The following is a 25,090-nucleotide window of genomic DNA, read 5'->3' on the forward strand; positions in this document are numbered from 1 at the left end:
GTTGAGAGTTCTAATTTAAGTGAGTAACTAAAACAAAAGGAATAATATGGAAACACTTCAATACTCAGTAGGAAGTAGGATATGTGTTTTCAATAAAGGAGGTATGAGACAACAAAAAAAGAAATTTGAACTCAAGATGTTTTTTAAGGTAGTCTGAAAGTACTCCTTTGGGCTTTCATTTCCATATGGGTAACGTTAAGGCATTGAAATATCATGTCTAAAGGTCATTTTTAATTGCATTTCCAATATTAAGTCAAGGAAAAGGAATTAATTCTCAGTGAAGTTTCTGATGCAACTTAATAACAAATCCCAAAATGCAAATGACAAAAGATTAAAAATCCTGGACAACTTTGGAGAGGAAGTATTCATATTAAGTTTGCTGGAGGCAGAGAGTAAGATCGAGGCTCATTACACACAAATGAACAGTGGGGAGAGAACAGGGAGCCCAGATACAACCCACAGAGATAGAGAAACTTTGTCTATGAAAAACACTGCATTGAACCTGAAAGGAAAAGGACAGACTATTTAACAATAATGATGAGAAAACTGGCTGAATATTTAGAAACATAAATCTGATCGTTATCTCCACACTAAGAATTATTCCAGGCGAACTGACAAACCTACACATGAAAATTAAAATTGAGAATGGTTAGAATAAAATGTAGAAGAATATCTTTATGATCTATAGTAGGTCAGGGAAGAAATTCTCCAAAAATAAAAAAAAAGTTAAGTATGTATTTCTAGCTACAGTATGCTAAAGATCAAATAATCTTAAAGATAGTCTTGCCCAATGCCTTAGTATATAGATAGAGAAATACAATCAAGGGGGACACAATCAGAAAATCAAGTATATAGCTAGTAAGTAAGTAAGTGAAAGTCACTCAGTCCTGTCTGACTCTTTGCAACCCCATGGACTATAGTCCATGGAATTCTCCAGGTCAGAATACTGGAGTGGGTAACCTTTCCCTTCTTCAGGGGATATTCCCAACCCAGGGACTGAACCCAGATCTTGCACATTGCAGGCGGGTTCTTTACCAGCTGAACCATCTAGTAGTACAGCTTAATTTTCTGATTGTCCCCTTGACTTGAATACTTTATGTGATTTCGTATATTTTAATTCAGAAACAGTTCTTCAATATTTTAATTCAGAATCATTTTGTATCTGATTACAGATGGTTAAAGGATGCCATTTTGAAAAATTCTTGCTTAAAAATAAGAAATTGCATTAATGATTTAATGAATAAAATAAAATACTGTAAAATAAACTCAAATTTTCTTACATTTTAAAAATCTTACAGAATAAGCATAATTGTGGGATAATTGTAAACTAATTTCATGAGCAAATAAATTGAAAAGCAGGAAAAAGGAATATAAAAAAATAGGAGCAAAGCACTATAAACAATTGAAAACAAAGAGAGGGAAAACCACATGTTGTTTGGAAATGATGGAAAAGGCTTTGTAAATGCAGTGACTTTTTAAATGGTCTTAGGACTTCCCTGGTGGTCAAGGGTTAGGAATTTGCCTGCAAATGCAAGGGACACAGCTGCTATCCGTGGTTCAGGAGGATCCCACGTGCCTCGCAGTAGCTAGGGGCACGTGCCACAACTACTGAGCCCAGGCTTCAGAGCCCATGCACTGAAATGAAGCGGGGCCTCCACGCACCACAGCTAGAGAAACCCCACACACAGCAACAGAAATAAACAACACATTTTTAAAATATATTTTTTAAAAAGTTAAATTGTCTCAAGGACAGGTAGCACTGTGACAAGCCATGACCGTGAGAGCAGGACGAATGTTACATACAAAGTGTATACAATCAAGAGGCCGGAAGTGGGAAAACCCACCCGTTTTCTAACACACAAAAGGCACCATGACAGCAATGCTCTTCTCTTATTTTTGCTGCCTATCCTGGCTCTTTCTTGCATTTTTTGGCTTGATTTCTATATAGCATCCCCACTTCCTAAATACTGATCATACCAACTCACACCTCAAATGCACAATTATTATTGTATGACTCGCCTGCTTAAAACTCCTCTTCTGAAAAATCAATGAATACACATCACAGTCATAACTTATTATAACTTTAAATATCTTCTAAAATCCCCACTCCAGAACACTTTACACACAAGTGGTGCTGGGTCACTCCTGGTTCACACACTCAGATATTCCGTGACCTTTGTCCTGCCCAGGTTACTCCATTATTCACCCAATCCTTCCTCCACACCCACTTGATGAGCCCTCCCATTCATCAGAACTAACTCAGTTACCTCCACTGTGGGACCTTCTGGGTTCTCGGTAGCAAAATCCCCTCCTATCTTCTTCACCATCTTCCCTTGCAAAACATGCATGTGACTCTCCATGGCAACTGTGTGTTTCATTTTGACTCCCTTATTAAATGTGCTCCTTGAAGGCAAGATTCGTGCTCTTTGCTTTGATGTGTCCTAGGCACCTACACAGTGTCTGCACAGAGCAAGACCTCAACCCATTCAATATTCAATTAGATCCAAGATACACAATAACAATAGTTTTCCTCCAAGTCAGTATCAACCACTTAGAAAAAGTCATTTAAAAAGATTTCATTCAAAGCAGCAGCAAAACCTTTAAAGTGCATTAAGAGTAAATACAACAAAATGTTGGAAATATATGCAGACATGAAAAATTGGACCTGTTAAACAAGCTCATGGATAAGAATATTTAATAAATGAAGGTGAAAAAAATTGGCATACCATATGGAAAGCAATAGATTACCAATGTAAAGCCTAAAATGAGGATTAACTGCAGATTGATTAAAGATTGAAATGTATACATGCTTAAATGCATGAAAACAACTGACAAAAATATAAAAATAGCAGTTTTATATTACCATGTGGAGTAAATTCTTAAATAAGATACAGAAAGCATAAGCCATAAAGAAAGTATATTTGATTTCATTAAAATTTAAAATATCAGGAAGACACAAGAGACTATAAGCAAATTTAAAGGCAAGTCATAACGTGAGACAAGATAATTATATAGTTTATTAACTGCATTTGAATAGTGTTCAAAATACAATGAGAACCCTTGTGAACCATTAAGAAAAAAACATCACATAGAAAAATGGGCAGTGGAACTGTAGAGATAGTTCATAAACCAGGAACATCAACTGATCAACAAACATATGAAAACATGTTCAAACTGTAGAGAATATGTAACTTTCACACATCTACTTCCCCATGGGAAGAAAAAATCTCATCTGAAAATACCCAGTGTTGGTGAGGAAGCAGGGCAGAGGATATCAAACTCAGGAGAGAATATATCTGGATGGATCATCTGGGAACAATTTGGCAAAATCTAATTTGTGTCGATCTATGCCCAGAAATGGAGAAGGAAATGGCAATCCACTCCAGTACTATTGCCTGGAAAATCCCATGGACAGAGGAGCCTGGCAGGCTGCAGTCTATGGGGTCACAAAGAGTTGGATACGACTGAGCGACTTCACTTCACTTCTAGTATTCTTGCCTAGAAAATTCCACGAACAGAGGAACCTGGTCACCTACAGTCTATGGAGTTTCAAAGAGTCAGACACCACTGAGCGACTGAGCATACACAAGCCCAGAAAATCTGCCTCTAAGTATATAAGCTAGAAAAAAATGAATTGATAAAGATCTGGTACAGATATACAATGGAATATTACTCAGCCATAACAAGAAATGAAATTAGGTCATTTGTAGAGATGTGGATGAACCTGCTGCTACTGCTAAGTTGCTTCAGTCATGTCCAACTCTGTGCAACCCCATAGAGGCAGCCCACCTGGCTCCTCCATCCCTGGGATTCTCTAGGCAAGAACACTGGAATGGGTTGCCATTTCCTTCTCCAATGCATGAAAGTGAAAAGTGAAAGTGAAGTTGCTCAGTCGTGTCCAACCCTCAGCGAACCCATGGACTGCAGCCTTCCACGCTCCTCTGTCCATGGGATTTTCCAGGCAAGAATACTGGAGTGGGGTGCTGTTGCCTTCTCCGTGGATGAACCTAGAGTGTGTCATACAGAGTGAAGTTAAGTCAGTAAGAGAAAAACAAGTATCATATATTAATGCACATATGTGGAATCTAGAAAAATGATACAGATGAACCTAGTTCTGAAGCAGGAATAGAGACACAGACATAGAGAGTGGATGTGTGGAAGTCAAGGGAAGGGTGGGATGAACTGGGAGATTAAGACTGACATGCATACACTACCATGTGTGAAAGAGACAGCTAGTGGGAAGCTGCTGCCGAGCACAGGGAGCTCAGCTCAGTGCCCCGTGATGACCTAGAGGGGTGGGGTTGGGGGAGTGGAAAAGAGGCTCAAGAAGGAGGCAATATATGTGTACATATAGCTGGTTGTACATTAGAAACTTGCACAACATTGTAAAGCAACTATACACCAATAATAATAATAATAATAAAATTTTTCACAATTGTACTAGGAAATACAAATTGTGTGATGTTTATACCAAGGAACAGTGTACTGAAGTAAAACTGAATAAACAGGAACTCCATCAAAACTGCTAAAATCTCAAAAACAATCTTGAGCAAAGACAAATATTTTTCAGGAAGTTACAGAGTATATGATTCCAATCATGCAAAGCTGAAACTATGCAAAGCAATAGTGAGTATTATTCAAATAAATTTCAAAATGTAATAAATGTAGAAATACTGTGTATATAGCATTATAAACTTAAGTGTACTTCTGAAGTTACTATGTTGGGATACAAAGTGAAAGTCGCTCAGTCATGTCTGACTCTTTGCGACTCTATGGACTATACAGTCCATGGAATCCTCCAGGCCAGAATACTGGAGTGGGTAGCCTTTCCCTTCTCCAGGGGAACTTCCCAACCCAGGGACTGAACCCAGGTCTCCCGCATGGTAGGCGGATTCTTTACCAGCTGAGCCACAAAGGAAGCCCATGTTGGGATACAAAAGTGGCCTCAAATTGACCCATTTTATTTCTACTATTAAAAAACTGAAGTAAATATGGCAAAATATTATTTTTAAGACAGTTATATATACTCTGCTTGAATTTTTAATAATTTAAAGAAATATGGCAATAGCTATTACTTCTGAGGATGTAATATAATAAGTTCTCTCATTTCATTGCAACAACTGGAACAATTATTTGTGAGCAAACTGAAAATTTTAAAAACTGCAATTCTAGTTCGAACCACACTCCTTGGAGAAACTTGGATATATGGGATCAGGAAGAATTATATAAGTGTATTTGTTGAAGTATGGTTTATAATAGCAAAAACAGCAAAACCTCAGTGATGTCCATTAACAGAGGAAGTATAGTTTATGTATATAATACAGGACAATACAACCAATGAAATAAACTAGATCTATGGAGAAGGCAATGGCACCCCATTCCAGTACTCTTGCCTGGAAAATTCCATGGACAGAGGAGCCTGTTGGGCTGCAGTCCATGGGGTTGCTAGGAGTTGGACACGACTGAGCGACTTCACTTTCACTTTTTACTTTCATGCATTGGAGAAGGAAATGGCAACCCACTCCAGTGTTCTTGCCTGGAGAATCCCAGGGACGGGGGAGCCTGGTGGGCTGCCATCTATGGGGTCTCACCGAGTTGGACACGACTGAAGCAACTTAGCAGCAGCAGCAGCAAGTAGTAATGTGGATAAATATTGAATACAGTTGTTCAGTGTGTCAAAAGCAAGAGATTCAAACAGGTCTGCAACTCTCCGCATTTTTTCTATCTTAAAAAATTTGAAACAAAAAAATACAGGATTAGATTGGTAAAATATGGGTAGTCTGCATGTGTTGGTTTGTAGTATGATTACATGTAGCTTCCAGTATGTTTGAAACATTAATTAAAAAAACTAAATGAAACAATAGTAGATATTGTCAATAGCTTTGAATTATAAGTTTTAGTTTAATTATTACTCTAGGTAATGAGAACCCTGGGAAAATTTAAGAGGGGGGAATTATATGTTTCAAACTGAAATTTAGGAAAATTAATCTGGCAGAAGTACAAGGAAAATTGAGCTGGTAGTAAAAAGAACCACTGGAAAATCTCACCAACATTTAAGCCTGAAGTTAAAAAAGCAGAATTTCAACTGGAAAGACCACAGAGGACGGACATCCCCGGTCAGCACCAGTAAGATATGGCATTTGGTTGTCTGCAGTGACTCAGAGAAACGGAAGAGCCATCATCATCTCTGACATCTGAAACTAAATCATTTTGAAAAGACTGACAGTGTTAACAGAAATATCTACTTATACATGTTTCTATATGACAAAGTGGCTGGTTTGAGGAAAAAATACAGTATGTTCTATGTAGACTCATTGCATTGGGGGTGCAGTATGGGTAATAAAAGCAGGAAATTTTTCATAAAAATTTGGGCATGCCAATCTGGAGATTGGAAATGAGATTAAAGTTTAAAATATCTACTTTAGATAATTTTTTTGAGAAATAGGAATAAAACCGTACTGCATGCTTAACTGTTTCGGTCATTTCTGACTTTTTGAGACCCTGTGAACTGTAGCCCACTAGACTCCTCTGTCTGTGGGATTCTCCAGGCAAGAATACTGGAGTGGGTTGCTGTTTCCTCCTCCAAGATATCTTCCCGACCCAGGGATCAAACCCATATCTCTCATGTCTCCTGCATTGGCAGGTGGGTTCTTTACCACTAGTGCCACCTGGGAAGCCCAAAACTGTAGGGCTCAGGACTAAATAAGGATTCTAAGAATAGGTTGAGTTTAAGAAACAGATGATTTCCCCTTGAAAATTAGTTTGCGTACTTTGCATGGATGATAAAAAAAAAAGTTTAAAACTGAAAAAAAAAAAAAAAAAGAAACATGATTGAGAGAAGTCTTACAATGGTGAGTGCTGGGAGGCTGGGAGGAGGAGCAGAAGCCAGTGAAAGCTGAAGATGCGGCCGAAAAGGCAGAGGGAGGCACCAGTTCAGGGCGACCTCGCCTTCCACACGGACGACGTGACAGCAGGTATCAGGTGACAGCAGACAGCAAGATCAGGTGTGCTTATGGCTGAAAATCGGTAAGGTATATGTAATGGCAAGTCCAGAAGTGGAGGGCTTTCTAGGTGATACTACCTGTGCTTCTATTCGCTGACACAAATCAGACAGTTGGGAAAAAAACAAAACATTGAATGACAGAGAAGAACTAGTCATCAAAGTCCAGGAGGCTCAGCACTCCAGGTAGGGAAGCATGGCAGCCCAATGCAGGGGCAGCCAAGGCGTGATCACCCTGGCAACCTTCACTCTGGTTACCACGCCTTCACTCACATCAATCCGCATGCATCATTTTGCCAGACTAAAATGTCTAAAACACCTTTCATCAAGTAATTGCCCTGGATTAAAACCCTGCCACACTCCCGCTATGTATCAAATAAAAAATCCAGTGAAGTGTGTCACCGAAAGCAAAGAAAGAAGTACTGTTCCAAAGAGGTGAAATGTATTAAATACTCCAAAAAAGGATGATATTTCTTCACTGTGGCAAGTCAAGTCAGTGCTTATTATTTAGAAACATTAATGTCAATAGATGAAATAGTGTGTGGTCTATTGCGTACCTGCAACTTTGAGTAGTTTATCTTATTTACAGCTAACAGTAACCCTATAGAATAGTCTTTGGCATGTGACAATCAATTTACAGATGAGATACAGAGTTGGAAAGTCATCAGACTCAACAAAAGGTCTTTCCAGAGCTCTCCTCTCCATGACCCTGTGCTAATGCTCGAAGCCTGGAACTCTTAAATTGAGGCTTAAATCTTGTGAATAACCTGAAATACTGAGATTTCCTCAAGCAGAGTTTTGTGGAGAGTTGTTTCAGGGACCAAAAGAATGTAATCATTGCTAGAAGAGGGGGATCCATCAGTTTCATCTAAGTCAGAAAGTGACATGTCAGAAAAGCGAAAATCAAGGAAATGGAACAAGACCTATTTCAGAATTACGCTTTTACATATAGGGCTATTTTTTATGATGGTTTTCATGTTTAACAATAAACAGTGTGAAAGTTGCTCAGTCATGTCCGACTCTGCGGACCCCATGGAGTATACAGTTAATGGAATTCTCCAGGCCAGAATACTGGAGTAGGTAAGCCATTCCCTTCTCCTGGGGATCGTCCCAACCCAGGGACTGAACCCAAGTCTCCTGCATTGCGGGCAGATTCTTTACCAGCTGAGCTACCAGGGAAGCCCTTAAAAATAAAGACAAGGGTGAAAATTTCACAATTCTCAAACACATTTAAAGTGATGCACACACCAAAATTTCAAGGCTGGAAGATTACATGCAGCTTAAGGAAAGTGGTAATGAGATCTGAGGACCCACTGGAGACACCACCTTTGAGATTAGGAATTCAGACTCAGTAGAGACAAAGTATTAGAACAGAGACATTGAATGACTCTCATCTACATTGGGAGGAAGTCTACACAAAATAGGAGTTTCATCATTTGTACAGGTCATAAAGAAAAAGTATCGTTCGTTCAGCCGTGTTCTGACTCTTTGTTATCCCAGTCGACTGCAGCCTGCCAGTTCCCTCTGTCCAAGATGTTTCCCAGGCAAGAATACTGGAGTGGGTTGCCATTTCCTCCCCCAGGGAATCTTTCTGTGTCTCTGGCACTAGCAGGTGGATTCTCTACCACTGAGCCACCAGGGAAGCCCAAGAAAAAACACATGCCATGTCCTAATCAAGGATGCCACATCAGAGGGGAGCCTCTACTGGGGTGAGAGTGAAATGCATTGTCATCAAAATGTGTGCAGTGGTTAGCTGGTATTCTTGGAAGAAACTAGAAATGACTATAAAAGAATGACACTTTTGGACACATGGTATTTTATCTTACCTCACTTAGAATCTTCCTGTAGAAAATAAAGATGGTATCTAATCTCCCTGGTGAAGAATGTGCTATTTTAAAGGAGGACCATACAGAAAAGCATGCTTCAAAATGTAAAATGCTATAACAATACAAGTTGTTGGTATGATTCTTAATGGAAAATTCCTCTTGCTCAAAAAGTTATCACAAGGTTCTAACTCATATAACTATTTGAAATTTCACAACCAATATTAAAAATCAACATACACATAAAGCATAGTCAAAATAGCAACTGAAACAAATAATACAACACAATATAAGAAATACATGGGATATTGTAGAACTGCTTTTTTTTTTTTTTTAAATATTGGTAGCCTTTAAACAAAACATTCTCTCCAAAAAACAAATGCACTTTGGGGGGGTTTTGTTGTTACATGGTGTGTTTTTGGAGAAGCTAAATTTTAGTGCTTTCTCAAAGAATTTTCAGAAAGGGCCTTTAGATGAAGTTAAAAAATATTACAGAAAAATGAAGCACAGGGTAACATCTTTTAGGTAAGATGTAAGGCATATGCTAGCTGATATATTCCCTACTACAGCCTTTGTATTGCAATTCAGTTGATATTCCTAAGGCTAATTACAAACAGGAAAATTACAAAGTGCCTTCAAGACAGCAGTGCCAATACTACGTTTGTGTCAGTCAAAACCCTGGTAGTGCAGTTCTGAATAAACTCATCTAAAAATTTAACAAAGGTGTACTGACATTGGGTCTCACTCATCTCAGAACCCCGCAGAGCAGAGACCACTACTAGACGTGCAGGCTGTTCAGTCGCTAAGTCGTGTCTGGCTCTTTGTGACCCCATCCTTCCTCCTTTAGCATGCTAGTCCCCTATGATGAACAGGACATCTTTTTTTTTTTTTTTTTGGTGTTAGCTCTAGAAGGTCTTGGAGGTCTTCATAGAACTGCTGGACTTCGTCTTCTTCAGCATTAGCGGCTGTGGCACAGACTGGGATTACTGTGATGTTGAATGGTTTGCCTTAGAAACGAACAGAGATCATGTCATTTTTGAGATTGCCTTTCAGATTCTTCTATTGACTGTGAGGGCCACTCTACTTCTTCTAAGGGATTTCTGCCCACAGTGGTAGATGTAATGGTCCCCTGACTTGCAGGCATTGATGCAAATGTTTCTTTTCCTTCTTTTTACTTCTTTATCTTGATATATTTCATATTAATATAGCCTTAGTTAATATTTAAAAACAATCATGATATTTTTAATTGAAAAATGTACCAAATAGGTTATAGATTCTAATTACATAGAAAAATGATTATTTCCTTCACCACTGATTCTGAATCCGATATGCTTCAGGTGTCATACTATTTTTCAAAAGTACTCTTACGGTTCCCCCTTCACGTCTTATCCAGCTACTGAAATTAACTTGTCATCAGATAGCATAATAACTGAAACTGTTCCTAGATGCTTTATTTGGGACTTCATTTACTTTATATTCTGGGCAGTTTTATTATCGTTTAAAAAGGAACTGCAATGAGGTAATATCTTGGGAATCAAAATAGCTAATGGCACTTTTGGATGGGAATGTAGCCAAGTGGTCTCTTACTGGAGATATAAAAAGAAATTCCATTGAAATTGTTGCTGACCTTTATCTTCCTCCAAGTAATGGCATTTTTCTAAAATTTGGACAAGGTGGCTCACTTCGAATTCAGAAGCAAAGGCAGAGAAGTTTTCATTGCTGTTTGCTTCCACAGTCAATGGAGTATTCAAGCTGCTTGCCTCCTAGTAATTAAGCAGTCCTGTGGGCAAACCTAGCTCATCTAAGCCTCCTTCACAGAGAACACTCACTTGCAACTGCAAAATAATCAACATTTGTATTTTTCACAAATCGAAGAGAGGACGTCTACTTCAAACTAAGTAAGCTTCTGCACAGCAAAAGAAACCATCAACAAAATAAAAAGGCAACCTATGAAATAAGAGAAAATATTTGCCAATCATTTATCTGATAAGGGGTTAATATCCAAAATAAAACCTTAACAACAGTATTACAAATGGGCAGAAGACTTAAATAGATATTTCCGAAGAAGACATGTGGATGTTATACAAATGAAATCACATAGCATATTACCTTTGGGGATTTTTTTTTTCACTCAATATAATTCTCTCAAGATTCATCTTTAGGGGGTAACAAGAGTTTAATCATTTTTACTGCTGAGTAGTATTACATGATGAGGATGTCCTACAGTTTAACCATTTATCCAATGATGGATATCTGGCTTGTTTTCAGTTTGGGGATATTTAAAATAAAGCTGCTGTGAACATTTGTATGGTTTTCATGGGAACAAAAGTCTTCATTTCCCTGGGATAGATTACTGATGGTACTGCTGATGGCCGTATGGCCACTGCATAGTTTAAGAAACTGCCACATTATTTTCAAGAGTGTCTGAACCAAATCACCTTCCCAAGAGCAGTGTATGAGTGATTCAGGTTTTCTGTATCCTGTCAGTATTTGGTGGTGTCACTGTTTTTCATTTTAGCCTTTCCAATAGGTATTTACTGATAACTCATGATGTTTTTAATTTGCATGTCACTAATGGATGCTTACTCCTTGGAAGGACAGTTATGACCAACCTAAATAGCATATTCAAAAGCAGAGACATTACTTTGCCAACAAAGGTCCATCTATTCAAGGCTATGGTTTTTCCAGTGGTCATGTATGGATGCGAGAGTTGGACTGTGAAGAAGGCTGAGTGCAGAAGAATTGATGCTTTTGAACTGTGGTGTTGGAGAAGACTCTTGAGAGTCCCTTGGACTGCAAGGAGATCCAACCGGTCCATCCTAAAGGAGATCAGCCCTGGGATTTCTTTGGAAGGAATGATGCTAAAGCTGAAACTCCAGTACTTTGGCCACCTCATGCGAAGAGTTGACTCATTGGAAAAGACTCTGATGCTGGGAGGGATTGGGGGCAGGAGGAAGAGGGGACGACAGAGGATGAGATGGCTGCATGGCATCACTGACTCTATGGACGTGAGTCTGAGTGAACTCTGGGAGCTGGTGATGGACAGGGACCCCTGGCGTGCTGCGATTCATGGGGTCGCAAAGAGATGGACACGACTGAGCGACTGAACTGAACTGAACTGAACTGAATGGCTAATGATGTTGACATCTGTTCATGTATTTATCAACTTTTGTGAAGTATCAGTTCATGATTTTTGCCCATTTCCTAACTGAATTGTTGTTTTTAAAATTTAACTTAGAGTTTTAAGAGTTTTTTATTCTCTTTATCTGTTAGAGACATGTAGTTTGTAAATAATTCCTCCCCCCATAGCTTTTTAAAATTCTCTTAACAGCCTCTTTCCTAAAGCAAAAGTTTTCATTTTGATGAAGTTAATTTATCAAGTTTTCCTTTTAAGGGTCACACTTTTGTGTCAACTCTTTGCCTAGTCCTAGTTCCTAAATATTTTCTTTTATGTTTTGTTACAAATTTCATACTTTTACTTTTTACACTTAAATCACTAATCTGTTTAGAGCTATAAGGTGTGAGGTTTATGTTGAGATTCAGTTATTTTGCCTATGGATGTCCAAATTTTCCCAGCACATTTGTTTGAAAGATATCCTTTCTTCATCAAATTGTTTTTGTATCTTTGTCAAAAATTTGTTGGGTATATTAGAAAATCTTTTTTCTTCATTATATGGTCTAAATGTATGCTTCCATCGAAGCTCCTAACTTCTCCATGGATGAGCAGAGTAATTCACTAAATATGCTCTAAATGTCCTCGCTAGGAGTGACTACAGCAGAAAATGAATTCTAGCATCTACATATTGCTAAGGATAATTACTTAATCATAAATGCTCTAAAAATTAGTTACTTTAGAATATATTTAGCATATATTGGATTTAAGTATATTTTCAAATTTAATTTCATCACTTCCAATAATGCTGTCTTATTTGTTGTGTGTCTTAGTTGCTACCAGTTGTGATCAAAGCTGACACTGGCTGATTCAGATGAGAAAACATTGATTTAATATTTTATTACCTCAAATCAGGAAGAGCAGGCTAGAGAACAAGGTAAAAAGCACTGTATTCACAGTTGAATAGACAATAGTGAACTGGAAGGACTGTCGGTAGTAAACCTCTATCTTGAATCTCTGAGACACAAAACTAGGGCAAAAGAAGGAAAAAAACCAAAAGGCACAGGACATGTGGTACAAATGATTTAACGTGCGAGAAGAAAGAACAGACAGAATTAATGTGTGAAAGAGTAATGGTAGATCATCTTTCAGACCTGCAGGAAGATATCAAGCCATGGGATAAGCAGCACTATACACCCCCAAATAATGAACAGAATAAACACCGCACCTCCGCATTTCACAGCAAACCCCCTGAAAACCAGGAAAAGGGGAAGTTACAAGTGGCCAGAAGAAAAAAGACCAATCCAAAAGGTAACAGGATGCCTGATAGCTGACTTCTCAATGCAAACAATAATACGTTGAAGAACTGGTTCTTCTCCGTGCTGAGGAGAAAAAAACAAATACGTCAGTGATTCTCAGAGCTAACCACTAGAATTATCAGCACCCCATTTGGTCTCCTTGCCAAAAGTCATACTTGACTGCAATCCTTTTATACACCCAAGATTCGTGGATATTGCTAATTTGAGAATAAACATTTAACCTTTCTTGTAAACACATTAGTGACCTCCCAGACCCTCAGCATAGTGCAAGCCCCTTTAGTCTGGTCCTTTACTTCAATGTTCCATACTCATCCTGGGAACGGCAATACACAGTCCCTCACAAGTACTGAGAACCATTTTTTTGGTTAAGGGCTAAGTAATGTACAGATTTCGGCAAAGTATCAGGGTGCAACAGTATGTGTGTTAAGTAGCCTTTGGAGGTGTAAGCAGTTGCTATGTTCTAAATGTACAGAAGAGTACATTTCATACTTATTAATAAATTTGGTACCTTAAAGTTATACATCATGATTTGTGACTGGATGTACTTTTATTTAAGGCTCCCCTGAAAGGTCCATCTAGTCAAAGCTATGGTTTTTCCAGTAGTCATGTATGGATGTGAGAGTTGGACTATAAAGAAAGCTGAGTGCTGAAGAATGGATGCTTTTGAACTGTGGTATTGGAGAAGACTCTTGAGAATTCCTTAGACAGCAAGAAGATCCAACCAGTTCATCCTACAGGAAATCAGTCCTGAATATTCATTGGAAGAACTGATGCTGAAGTTGAAACTCCAATACTTTGGCCACCTGATGCAAAGAACCGACTCATTGGAAAAGACCCTGATGCTGGGAAAGATTGAGGGCAGGAGGAGAAGGGGACGACAGAGGATGAAATGGTTGGATGGCATCACGGACTCAATGGACATGAGTTTGGGTAAGCTCTGGGAATGGGTGATGGAAAGGGAAGCCTGGTGTGCCGCAGTCCATGGGGTCACAAAGAGTCAGGCACAACTGAGTGACTGAACTGAACTGGTGGTTCAGATGGTAAAGAATCTGTCTGCAATGCGGGAGACCTGCATTCAATCCCTGGGTGAGGAAGGTCCCCTGGAGGAAGGGAATGGCTATCCACTCCAGGGAATGGCTATCCATTCTTGCCTGGAGAATCCCATGGACAGAGGAGCTATAGTCCATGGGGTCACAAAGAGCTGGACATGACTAAGCGACTAACACTTTTGGGGACTTCCCTGGTGGTTCACAGGTACAAAGCTAATACTTAAAGATTCCAAAGTGTAATGAAGTCGACAAAAGCATCAGTAAAATAACATGGGTCCTTTCTACAGCACAGTCCCAAGGGTCTTTAAAGCACTCAGACAGATATAATTCCTTTTTCCTAGTAAGTTAAATGAAAGGCATAGCTTTTCAGGCAAGTTCAAATATGTCAAAAGTATTTTTTCATTCTTTTTCTTGAATAACATGTGAAAAGTTTTACTAGACTTATATAGACAGAGATATAGAATTTTCTCTTACTGGCTGCCACCCTTTAAAAGTTGTAATTTTTAAAACATACATTAAAATTCAATTTTAAACTAATACCAAACATTTTTCCAAATAAAAGTATAATGTGAAGATGTAACAATTTATATAATGAATATAAGACATTTTATGAACATTTTATTCTCCTGGAGTAGGGCTAGGTGCCTTTACATAGTTAGGGAAGATAACAATTCATCACTAACTAACGAGGGCTAACAACTTGTTTGAAAATATGTACATATTCTACTTAATATATAACATAAATTATATATATGCATGTATTTAAGTATGTGTACATATGTACATTCGTAGACATGTACACTGGAGAAGGCAATGGCACCCCACTCCAGTACTCTTGCCTGGAAAATCCCATGGACACAGGAGCCTGGTAGGCTGCAATCCATGGGGTCACTAAGAGTTGGACACGACTGAGTGACTTCACTTTGACTTTTCACTTTCATGCATTGGAGAAGGAAATGGCAACCCACTCCAGTATTCTTACCTAGAGAATCCCAGGGACAGGGGAGCCTGGTGCGCTGCCATCTATGGGGTCGCACAGAGTTGGACACGACTGAAGTGACTTAGCAGCAGCAGCAGCAGACATGTACACATGCATATTTTAAAGATTAATGAATGGTCAGAAAATGTATTTATATTTACAAAACAATCAAGAGAAAAATAACTATACATGTTTACACACATAATACATCATATATTTAAACAGTTACAAACATAACTGAGAATGGCATATAGGCAATTTTAAAAAATAAGGAAACTAAGAAAAGAAAAGGAACATCACTTAAGTATGCATGGTTCAATTCCTGCCACTTAAAAGCAGCTGGCTACAAAAATAAACAAATAACTGATCCCAGCCTCTTAGATAGTGTTCACAGTATATTTCAGTGCTGTCTGATGTTAAAGACATTGGGCAGCTTCTTGCTGAATAACTGTATCACCCCTTGATTTGTCAGATCCCAGTAAATGTGTATTATTTTTTAGTTGTGTTTTTCTTTAAATAAACTCACTTTCCATTAGGTTAATTCAAACATAAGCTTTTATATAACCACCTTAAATAAAAGACCATTTTTCATAAATAAAGGTAATGATAAAATAAACAGATTTAAATATTTGTAAAGCATTTTAAATTCTACCAGAACACTGTCAGTTTTTGAAATTTGTTTTGTTTTCTTAAAAGGAGAGATCATCTGGGTTTTAGATGGTACAATGGAAATGAAATCATGGCCATTTAAAGTGGACTAGAGAAATATCAGTATAGAGACTCCTTATTGTGACAAAGATTCTCTTACTATCTAGCAGTTTTTCTAGCTTTACTGAGATATAATTGGCATGAAACACTGTATAAGCTTAAGGTGTCCATCATAATGACTTCATATGCATATACTGTGATCTGATCAATGTAATAAGTTTGTGTGCTCAGTCCCTCAGTCATGTCCGACTCTGGGCGACCCCATGGACTATAGCCTGCCAGGCTTCTCTGTCCATGGAAATTTTCCAGGCAAAAATACTGGAGTGGTTGCCATTTCCTTCTCTAATTCAAATGGCTTATTATGATCTAGCTGGAACAACAAGTTAGAATAAAAATACTTCAAAACAATGGCCACTATTTCAAATACATAACTTCAGATTAAACTTTTTTTTTACATTATTTTATACTCATCCACAATGTCAACCTTTACAGAGCACCTCTGAAATACTCTTAAGGAAACTGGGAATGTAAAACTTATAGAGATAGTGACCACTCTTTGGTTACCCTACGTACAATTTATTTTGGTTATCTGGAAGATCTCCCTGAGTGCTGAGCATAATCTTTGTTATCTGAGGGGACGCCATCTTCAAAAGTTCACCTTGCCAGCAGTCCTGTATAAACCTATCAAGACAAAAGCTGAGATATGAACTCTCATATCTCACCCCTGATTTAATGACTTCCCCCAGGTATTGCATGGGAATAATCATTTCATATCAAAATCCAGCAAAATGTTTTGGTTTGGTTTTTATAGGTATGCTTACTTTTATTTTCTTTGCTTTCTGGCTTTAAGGCTTGAAAATGAAAAAAAAAAAAAAAACTTAGTCATGCCCATATGCATAGGTAGGAATGTTTTAAGAAGGAAAAAAAAAAAATCTCACTAATGCAGATAATAGAGTTTTTTAGGATAGCTAAAATGTCATATCCACAAACATATGGCTGCAAACCAATTAATATAGAGAAACTGAATAGATGGTATACAAGACCACTTTCTACTATAAAATTCTAAGAACAAGTGAGACTTGTAGACAGATGGAGAAATAAGTGGCATATACACCTAACATTAAACATATACATAACATAAAAACCTGAATTTAGCACAGAGAGCTCAGCTCTGTGTTCTGTGATGACCTAGATGGGTAGAACTGGAGGCAAGGGAGGTCCAAGAGGAAGGAGATATATGCATACATATAGCAGACTCACTTCATTGTATAGCAAACCATAACCCAACAATGTAAAGCAAATAACTCCAACAAAAAATGTAGAGCTAAAATAATTGGAATTTTATACATTCTAAATCCATATTTAATGAGAAAGAGATAAATAATAAATCATCATGTATATAACAGATCCACTTCAGAAAGCAAAATGCCTAGCATACGCAGTATTCAGAAATGAGTAAGGATTTAAAGGTACCAAAGTGTGGATTACAATAAACTGTGGAAAATTCTGAAAGAGATGGCAATACCAGAGCACCTGACCTGCCTCTTGAGAAATGTGTATGCAGGCCAGGAAGCAACAGTTAGAACTGGACATGGAACAACAGACTGGTTCCAAATAGGAAAAGGAGTACGTCAAGGCTGTATATTGTCACCATGCTTATTTAACTTATATGCAGAGTACATCATGAGAAATGCTGGACTGGAAGAAACACAAGCTGGAATCAAGATTGCCGGGAGAAATATCAATAACCTCAGATATGCAGATGATACCACTCTTATGGCAGAAAGTGAAGACGAACTAAAAAGCCTCTTGATTAAAGTAAAAGAGGAGAGTGAAAAAGTTGGCTTAAAGCTCAACATTCAGAAAATGAAGATCATGACATCCGGTCACATCACTTCATGGGAAATAGATGGGGAAACAGTGGAAACAGTATCAGACTTTATTCTTTTGGGCTCCAAAGTCACTGCAGATGGTGATTGCAGCCATGAAATTAAAAGACACTTACTCCTTGGAAGAAAAGTTATGACCAACCTAGACAGCATATTCAAAAGCAGAGACATTACTTTGCCAACAAAGGTCCATCTAGTCAAGGCTATGGTTTTTCCAGTGGTCATGTATGAATGTGAGAGTTGAACTGTGAAGAAAGCTGAGCCTCAAATTTTGAACTATGGTGTTGGAGAAAACTCTTGAGAGTCCCTTGGACTGCAAGGAGATACAACCAGTCCATTCTAAAGGAGATCAGCCCTGGGTGTTCTTTAAAAGGAATGATGCTAAAGCTGAAACTCCAATACTTTGGCCATCTCATGTGAAGAGTTGACTCATTGGAAAAGACTCTGATGCTGGGAGGGATTGGGGGCTGGAGGAGAAGGGGACGACAGAGGATGAGATGGCTGGATGGCATCACCGACTCAACGGATGTGAGTTTGAGTGAACTCTGGGTGTTGGTGATGTACAGGGAGGCCTGGCGTGCTGTGATTCATGGGGTCCCAAAGAGTCGGACACGACTGAGTGACTGAACTGAACTGAACTGAATACAACTTCCACATCTTAAATCCTTAGATTGAGAACTCATACCTGTGGTAATGATCCTGAAAGTTCTTTCAAACTTTTGAATGGTCAAAATTATTTTGCCCATATCTTATGTTAAATATATTTATTATATCAAAACTAAGATCATGGCATCTGGTCCGATCACTTCATGGGAAATAGATGGGGAAACAGTGGAAACAGTATCAGACTTCATTTTGGGGGCTCGAAAATCACTGCATATGGTGATTGCAGCCATGAAATTAAAAGATGCCTACTCCTTGGAAGGAAAGTTATGACCAACCTAGACAGCATATTAAAAAGCAGAGATATTATTTTGCCAACAAAGGTCCATCTAGTCAAGGCTATGGTTTTTGCAGTAGTCATGTATGGATGTGAGAATTGGACTATAAATAAAGCTGAGTGCTGAAGAATTGATGCTTTTGAACTGTGGTGTTGGAGAAGACTCTTGAGAGTCCCTTGGACTGTAAGGAGATCCAACCAGTCCATCCTAAAGGAGATCAGTCCTGGCTGTTCATTGGAAGGACTGATGCTGAAGCTGAAACTCCAATACTTTAGCCACTGCATGTGAAGAGTTGACTCATTGGAAAAGACATGCTGGGACGGATTGGGGGCAGGAGGAGAAGGGGACGACAGAGGATGAGATGGCTAGATGGCATCACCAACTCGATGGAGATGAGTTTGGGTGAACTTCGGGAGTTGATGATGGACAGGAAGGCCTGATGTGCTGTGACTCATGGGGTCGCAAAGAGTCGGACACGCCTGAGCGACTGAACTGAACTGAACTGAATTATTGGCAAACTACTAATGCATTTCATACACGACATAATCTCTTTTCACAAAACACTTTCTAGAGACTTGGGAGTCCAAAAAATTTTTTAATGCTCTGCTGCTGCTATGTTGCTTCAGTCATGTCCGACTCTGTGCGACCCCATAGACGGCAGCCCACCAGGCTCCTGCGTCCAAGGGGTTTTCCAGGCAAGAGTACTGGAGTGGGTTGCCATTGCCTTCTCCTTTATATGCTCTAGGGACCAAAAATATGCAAATGCACAAACAAAGGTTCCTATTTGTATTAATGAGGGAGATTCTATAAAGGGATACATTTTCAGAAAACATGTCTCATGGAAACATACTCTCTTCCATCATCAGGTAAAAGCTGTTTATAAGGACAGGAAAACTCAGAAGAGTTTTCAAGAAGCAGACAAGTAATCATCAGACAAGGAATGGGGGTGTCTTGAGGTTTTAATCCAGGAGGGAAAGAGGGCAAGGGACAGACGAATCTATGATCAGTTGTTAGAACAAATGGAGACCATGCAGAAGAGAAAACCCTCAACAGATGATGAGCTCATCAAGCTTCTGCTCATCAGATACTCCAGAAGTGTGCTCTACTTTCACCTGCTTCCTCTACAGCTGGGTGGGGACACAGTGATTACCGTAAGTCTCCTACATATAAACCTCAAGTTGCAAACTTTCAAAGACGCTAGTGTGCCCCTGTTTGCCAACCGTTGTACTGTACTACTGTACTTTTCAAGGTACTGTACTGTAAGGTTAAAAATGTTTTCTCTTTTGTGTGTTCTTTAGGTATTATTTGTGTGAAAAGTATTACAAACCTATCACCATACAGTAGTATATAGCCAATTATATTAGCTGGGTAACAAGGCTAACTCTGTTGGACTTCGGAACAAACTGGACTCACCAGCACTGTCGGAATGGACCTCATTCTTACGTAGGGGGCTTGCTGTATTCCTGACCTAATACACCATGAGTAGTGGTGATATAGAAGATGCTGTGCTGTACTAAATCACTTCAGTCGGGTTCAACTCTCTGCGACCCTATGAACTGTAGCCCACCAGGCTCCTCTATCCATGGGGTTCTCCAGGCAAGAATACTGGAGTGAGTTGCCATGCCCTCCTCAAGGGAATCTTCCCCACCCAGGGATCAAACCCACATCACTATACGTCTCCTGCATTGGCAGGTGGGTTCTTCACCACTAGCGCCACCTGGGAAGCTCCACTTACAGTTGATAATAACCCTGACTTAATACAACCTGACTCTGGAATATTCATACGCACACAACCAGTGTACACAAGCTGACAAACAGTAGATGCTGCATAATTATTTAACCATTTGTTGAATGTGTAATACCACCCTATCCTGAGACACTGCTTCAATACCCACACATACCAAGCCAACCTCTCACCTGAGTACTAAGAACTAGAAAAAAGCTGCATAAAATACTATCTGTGAACTCCTGCCTGTGAACATGCACGTTGATGTATTTGAATAAAATTCCTTGAGGACAATGGCATGAGAGCCTAGAGACAGTCAAGTTTCAGAATCACAGTAGCCTATTTGCAGTCTGGAACTTGTGCACTGATGACAGTGATGGTAATGATGTGATGTCATTCCACTATGCTGCGTTTACTGCTGCTATATTTTTAGAGTCAATAAGCTAAGTATAAAGTGACTAAGTTTCAGTGATTGTGTTCTATCTGCAAACCAAGAATAGCTGGGGTATTTTGTAATATATGCCTTGTTGATTAAACTTAACCCATTAGAGGTTAGAAGAAAAACAGATAATCAAGGTTAAGAAATAAACAATACTGACCAACATGCGTTTGCTTTATTTTTATTACAGCTTTTAAGTACTCTTTTCTTTAAAAATAAAACACTGGCCACCATGGTATCCTGTGAATTATAACATTAATCATGCAACAGATAAGATGGTGAGAACTCAACTATCGTAAAGGCTTTTAAATCCTGCAAAATGAAAAGATATTATAGAAACAGTAATGTATTACAATGAAAAATAATACAGAATTTAAAGAAATGATTCTTTATGAGTCATGTCATTGTATTTTTAATAATTGAACACCTTTAAAGATGCAATAATTTAACAAGAATATTTTTAAAGGGCAAAAGTAAAATTCAGGAAAATGATTCTATTTTTTTCCTCAAAATTATTTTCCTAAATGGAAGAAAAACTAATTGAGTGAAGACAAATTTCAAAGCAAAAAAGTGTTCAACATTTACCACTTCATCCAACTATTTGGCTGAAGAACCATCCACAACAGGTAGCACTGCTGCTGCTGCTGCTAAGTCACTTCAGTGGAGTCCGACTCTAGTTTCTATTACAAGACACATGGCAGGGGCCGTTTCAAGCACTGACCCGGAAGCACCTCTGGAAAAGTTGCCCCACAGGGTAGAGGGAAGGAAGTGCTTTTCTGCCCTCGTTCAGCATAACGATAAGCACTAACTTGTGAGGAGTAAAGGGCATATTAAACATTTTATCTCAAAATATATTTTCATGTCATCCTTTTCCTCTCTAATATGATTGGCCTCATACCTAGCCCTTCTCCCTCCCCTTAGAATACTATAAAACTTGTTTCCTGAAAGCATGCCTTCTACCCATAGTAAATCAAATATCTGTGCATATTTAATTAGATTTCTATTTTGAAACTTAACCCATAAAAGAACTATTATGTATCCGCTGAGATAAAAATATTTTGCTTACAAAAGTTCATAGTTCTGAGTCCATAAAATTAGGAATATGTATTATTAACTATGAAAACGAATGCTTAGATAATTCCTATATCTCTGATTTTGGGGTATGACTATACGTTTTCATTTTTAAGGCACACAATATTCACTTAGTGTTTTAACTATCTTAAGGGACACATTTAAAACTTACTAAGCTTTACAGAATCACGTGTGTGAAGTTCTGTCATTTGAACTCCCTCTTTTGAATACTACCATATTCTGAATAGAAAAGTTTCTAAAATTTAAGTAAATAATATTTTCCAAAACAGTCAAAGCTAATGTAGCTTAATATTTTGATTTACTATTAAAAGCAGACAAAACTGTTTCAACACCAACCTATGAAATTCATATTTCTCAAGCAGAAATGGAACACAAAAGCAAGTCCAATGAACATAAACATGCTTTTACTGTTTTCTGGGTCCTTTACACAGGCATGGTTCTACACAGTGAGTGTGGAAACAGAGGCTTTGGAAAGGAAATGAACATTGGCACCCATCTTTAGGGGAGAAACTGTCTGGTGAACCAAGAGGACATTTCAAAGGCTGCAAATGTCGTAGTTATTCAAGAAGCGTTGAATACCCTTCCCCTGGATCCTATCTTATAATTAAGTAGCAAATTCGGTTTTAATTGTAGGAAATCCTGGAAAGCTCTGACGGGAGGAGGAATCCTACAGACTCCAAGGCCAAGTGCGCAAGGAGGTGATTTCTCAGCGTTCTCCTCCTTATTCTGATTTTCACATACAGGGTAACTGTGCAACCAGATGCCCGTCTCCCCGCGGGGCTGAAATCACCCACCAGCTTATAGCGTGTGAGGTGTCAGACACAATGGAAATTTCAAGGAGAGGAGCCAGAATGCTGAGCAGGCACCCTGTGGGAGAGCAAAGGGCGTCAAAGGTCAAGTTCCTGAAACCCTTCTCGTCCGGCCCACCCCCACGCTCTAGCTCCACATCTCGCGTTTCGGCTGATGGCTCTGGGGGCCACAGATGGAAGCACCGTGTCCCGGCCGCGCGCAGCTTTTCCCGGGGCGTTCTTGCTTTCCTCTCCGGGAAAGAACGCGTTCCTCTACCCAGAGGAGCCCCGAAACCTGGCCTAGGGCGCCCGCCCTCTCCCGCCCGGTGGGGCGCCAGGCTGCGGGGGAGGGTCGCCACCCAGATCTGTGCTCCCCACTTGGACGAATCTGCTGGGGCTCGAGAAGGGGTCCCGTGTGTCCTTGGGGGTACCGTCCGCATCTCGAAAGTGAAGCCAGCAGGGGCAGCACCCACAGGCAAGTCAGCCCGGCCCCTTCCTCCGGCCTCCGGCACCTGCCCCCACCAACTGGCCACGCAGCGGCTCCTGGGTGCGGGTGATCCTTCTTTCGGGGACTCTGCCCTTCCTTAGTTTTCCAACGATATATTAAAGATCTAGCATTTACCTTCTCCTTCTTTTTTCTTTTCCTTTCTTTCCCCTCCTTCCTTCCCTTTAAATGAGAAAAGAAGTCTCCCTCCTTCCCTCCCTCTCCAAGTTAAGAGTGCTCATCTCTTCAGCAGAGAAAGCAGGGAATGTTCTCGGTCAAGGCCGCGTGGCCCCAGCATCCCGGAGCTCCGCAGAACTGGAACTCAGAGAAGAGTGAGGCGGAGAGACATCCAGGGAATCGGGAAAATCGGCACCCTGGCCTCCGCACATGGAGCGTCCCTCGCGCCCTGGACCGGCCCGGCCCGGCCCGGTGGGTGTCAGGACTCAACTCCACGTTGCGCCTCCCCGAGGGGGCCCCCGCCCCGTGCTCCGACCCTGCCGCTCCGCACCCACACCCCGACGTCCGCCTAGTCGGGGCAGTGCTCGGCCCGGGTGACCCCCCCTCTCCGGCTCCCTCCAGTCCACATCCCGGGTCCTCTACCACCGTCTACGCGTTCCTCTTACCTCCTCCTCCGGTCACTAGTGAAGTTTTTACAGCCCTCAAGGGTCTACACTGTCTCTCTCTCAAATCGGGCAGATCATCTTTCAAAAGACGGTGAGCGGGTCTCCGGAAACTTTTCGGCCGCCGAGGCTCCCGGGTCAGCGACCGTGAGCACACCCCTGGCGCGCATACCCGGGCGCAGGTCCACCTGTCCGGGCGCACCCCGAGCCGGGGAGCTTGCCCGCCGGCAACCGCAAAACTCGCCAGCTCGCCCCGCAGAGACGCGGGGCGCTACCCGGTCATCGAAAGAGAAATTGGAAATGGGCTGGGGCAGCGGGGACTGGGAAACGGTGACGATTTTGGATACACACTCACAGGAGCGTGTGTCCACGCCCTGCACCCTGAGCGGTTGTACCCCGAAGGCGCACACTTCCCCGAGATCAGAGCCCTGTGGATGCTCTGAATGTAACCCCTTCTCCGGGGCGCATCCATCTCGGAACTGATCATCCTTTCGCCTAGGCGACTTCTCAGTCTGGGTCTGAACCAGCGCCGCGCACGGGAGGATGCGGATCCGGGTGCTCCTGGCGCCCGAGCCCCATCTCCGAGACCCCCCGCCCCCCACCCCGAGGCAGGTGCGGGCCCCCAGCGCGGCCGAGCAACAAGCGGGCCGTGCGCCGGGGAGCCGGGTCCCTGTCCGCCTCCGTCCCCGCGTGGGTCACCTCTCCCCGCCCCCCACCGCTAGCCGCGCCAAACGGGCGCCGGGGACAAGAAAGCCGCGCGGGCGACTCACCCCCAGCTTCCTGCTGCGGATTTTCACGTAGCCCTGCTTGACTATGTCGTTAAAGTTGGAGGCCATGGTTGGCGCGCTCGGCTTCCCCGGGTCGAGAGCCGCCGCCGTCCGCCGCGGGGTCCGCGCAAGTCTCGCATGCAGCCGGCCGCCCCCGAGCTCCCGCCGCCGGGGACGCGGGCGGGGTGGCGGGGCGACCGCGGGCGGGGAGCGAAGGCGGCCCGGCGCTGCGAGCCGCGCGCGCCCTCCGCGTCCCGGTCCTCACCTCCGCCCCCGCCGCGCGCCGCCGCCGCCGCCCCCGGCCAGCACCCTCGGGCCGGCGGCTCCCTCGGCGGCGCGGCGCCGGCCGGAGCG

General features: G+C 41.1%; 1 protein-coding gene across 1 annotated transcript in view; it reads right to left on the bottom strand.

Moving 5' to 3' along the window:
- Positions 1-24,805, bottom strand: part of DOK6 (docking protein 6) — a 395,605-nt gene extending 370,800 nt beyond the window's left edge. Inside the window, exon 1 of the mRNA XM_068993932.1 lies at positions 24,740-24,805. Coding sequence (XP_068850033.1) covers positions 24,740-24,805 — 66 coding nt within the window. The remainder of the gene's footprint in view (positions 1-24,739) is intronic.
- Between the last annotated feature and the right edge of the window lie 285 nt (positions 24,806-25,090).

The sequence above is a fragment of the Capricornis sumatraensis genome, chromosome 21 (genome assembly GCF_032405125.1).
Source record: "Capricornis sumatraensis isolate serow.1 chromosome 21, serow.2, whole genome shotgun sequence".
Lineage (NCBI taxonomy): Eukaryota > Metazoa > Chordata > Mammalia > Artiodactyla > Bovidae > Capricornis > Capricornis sumatraensis.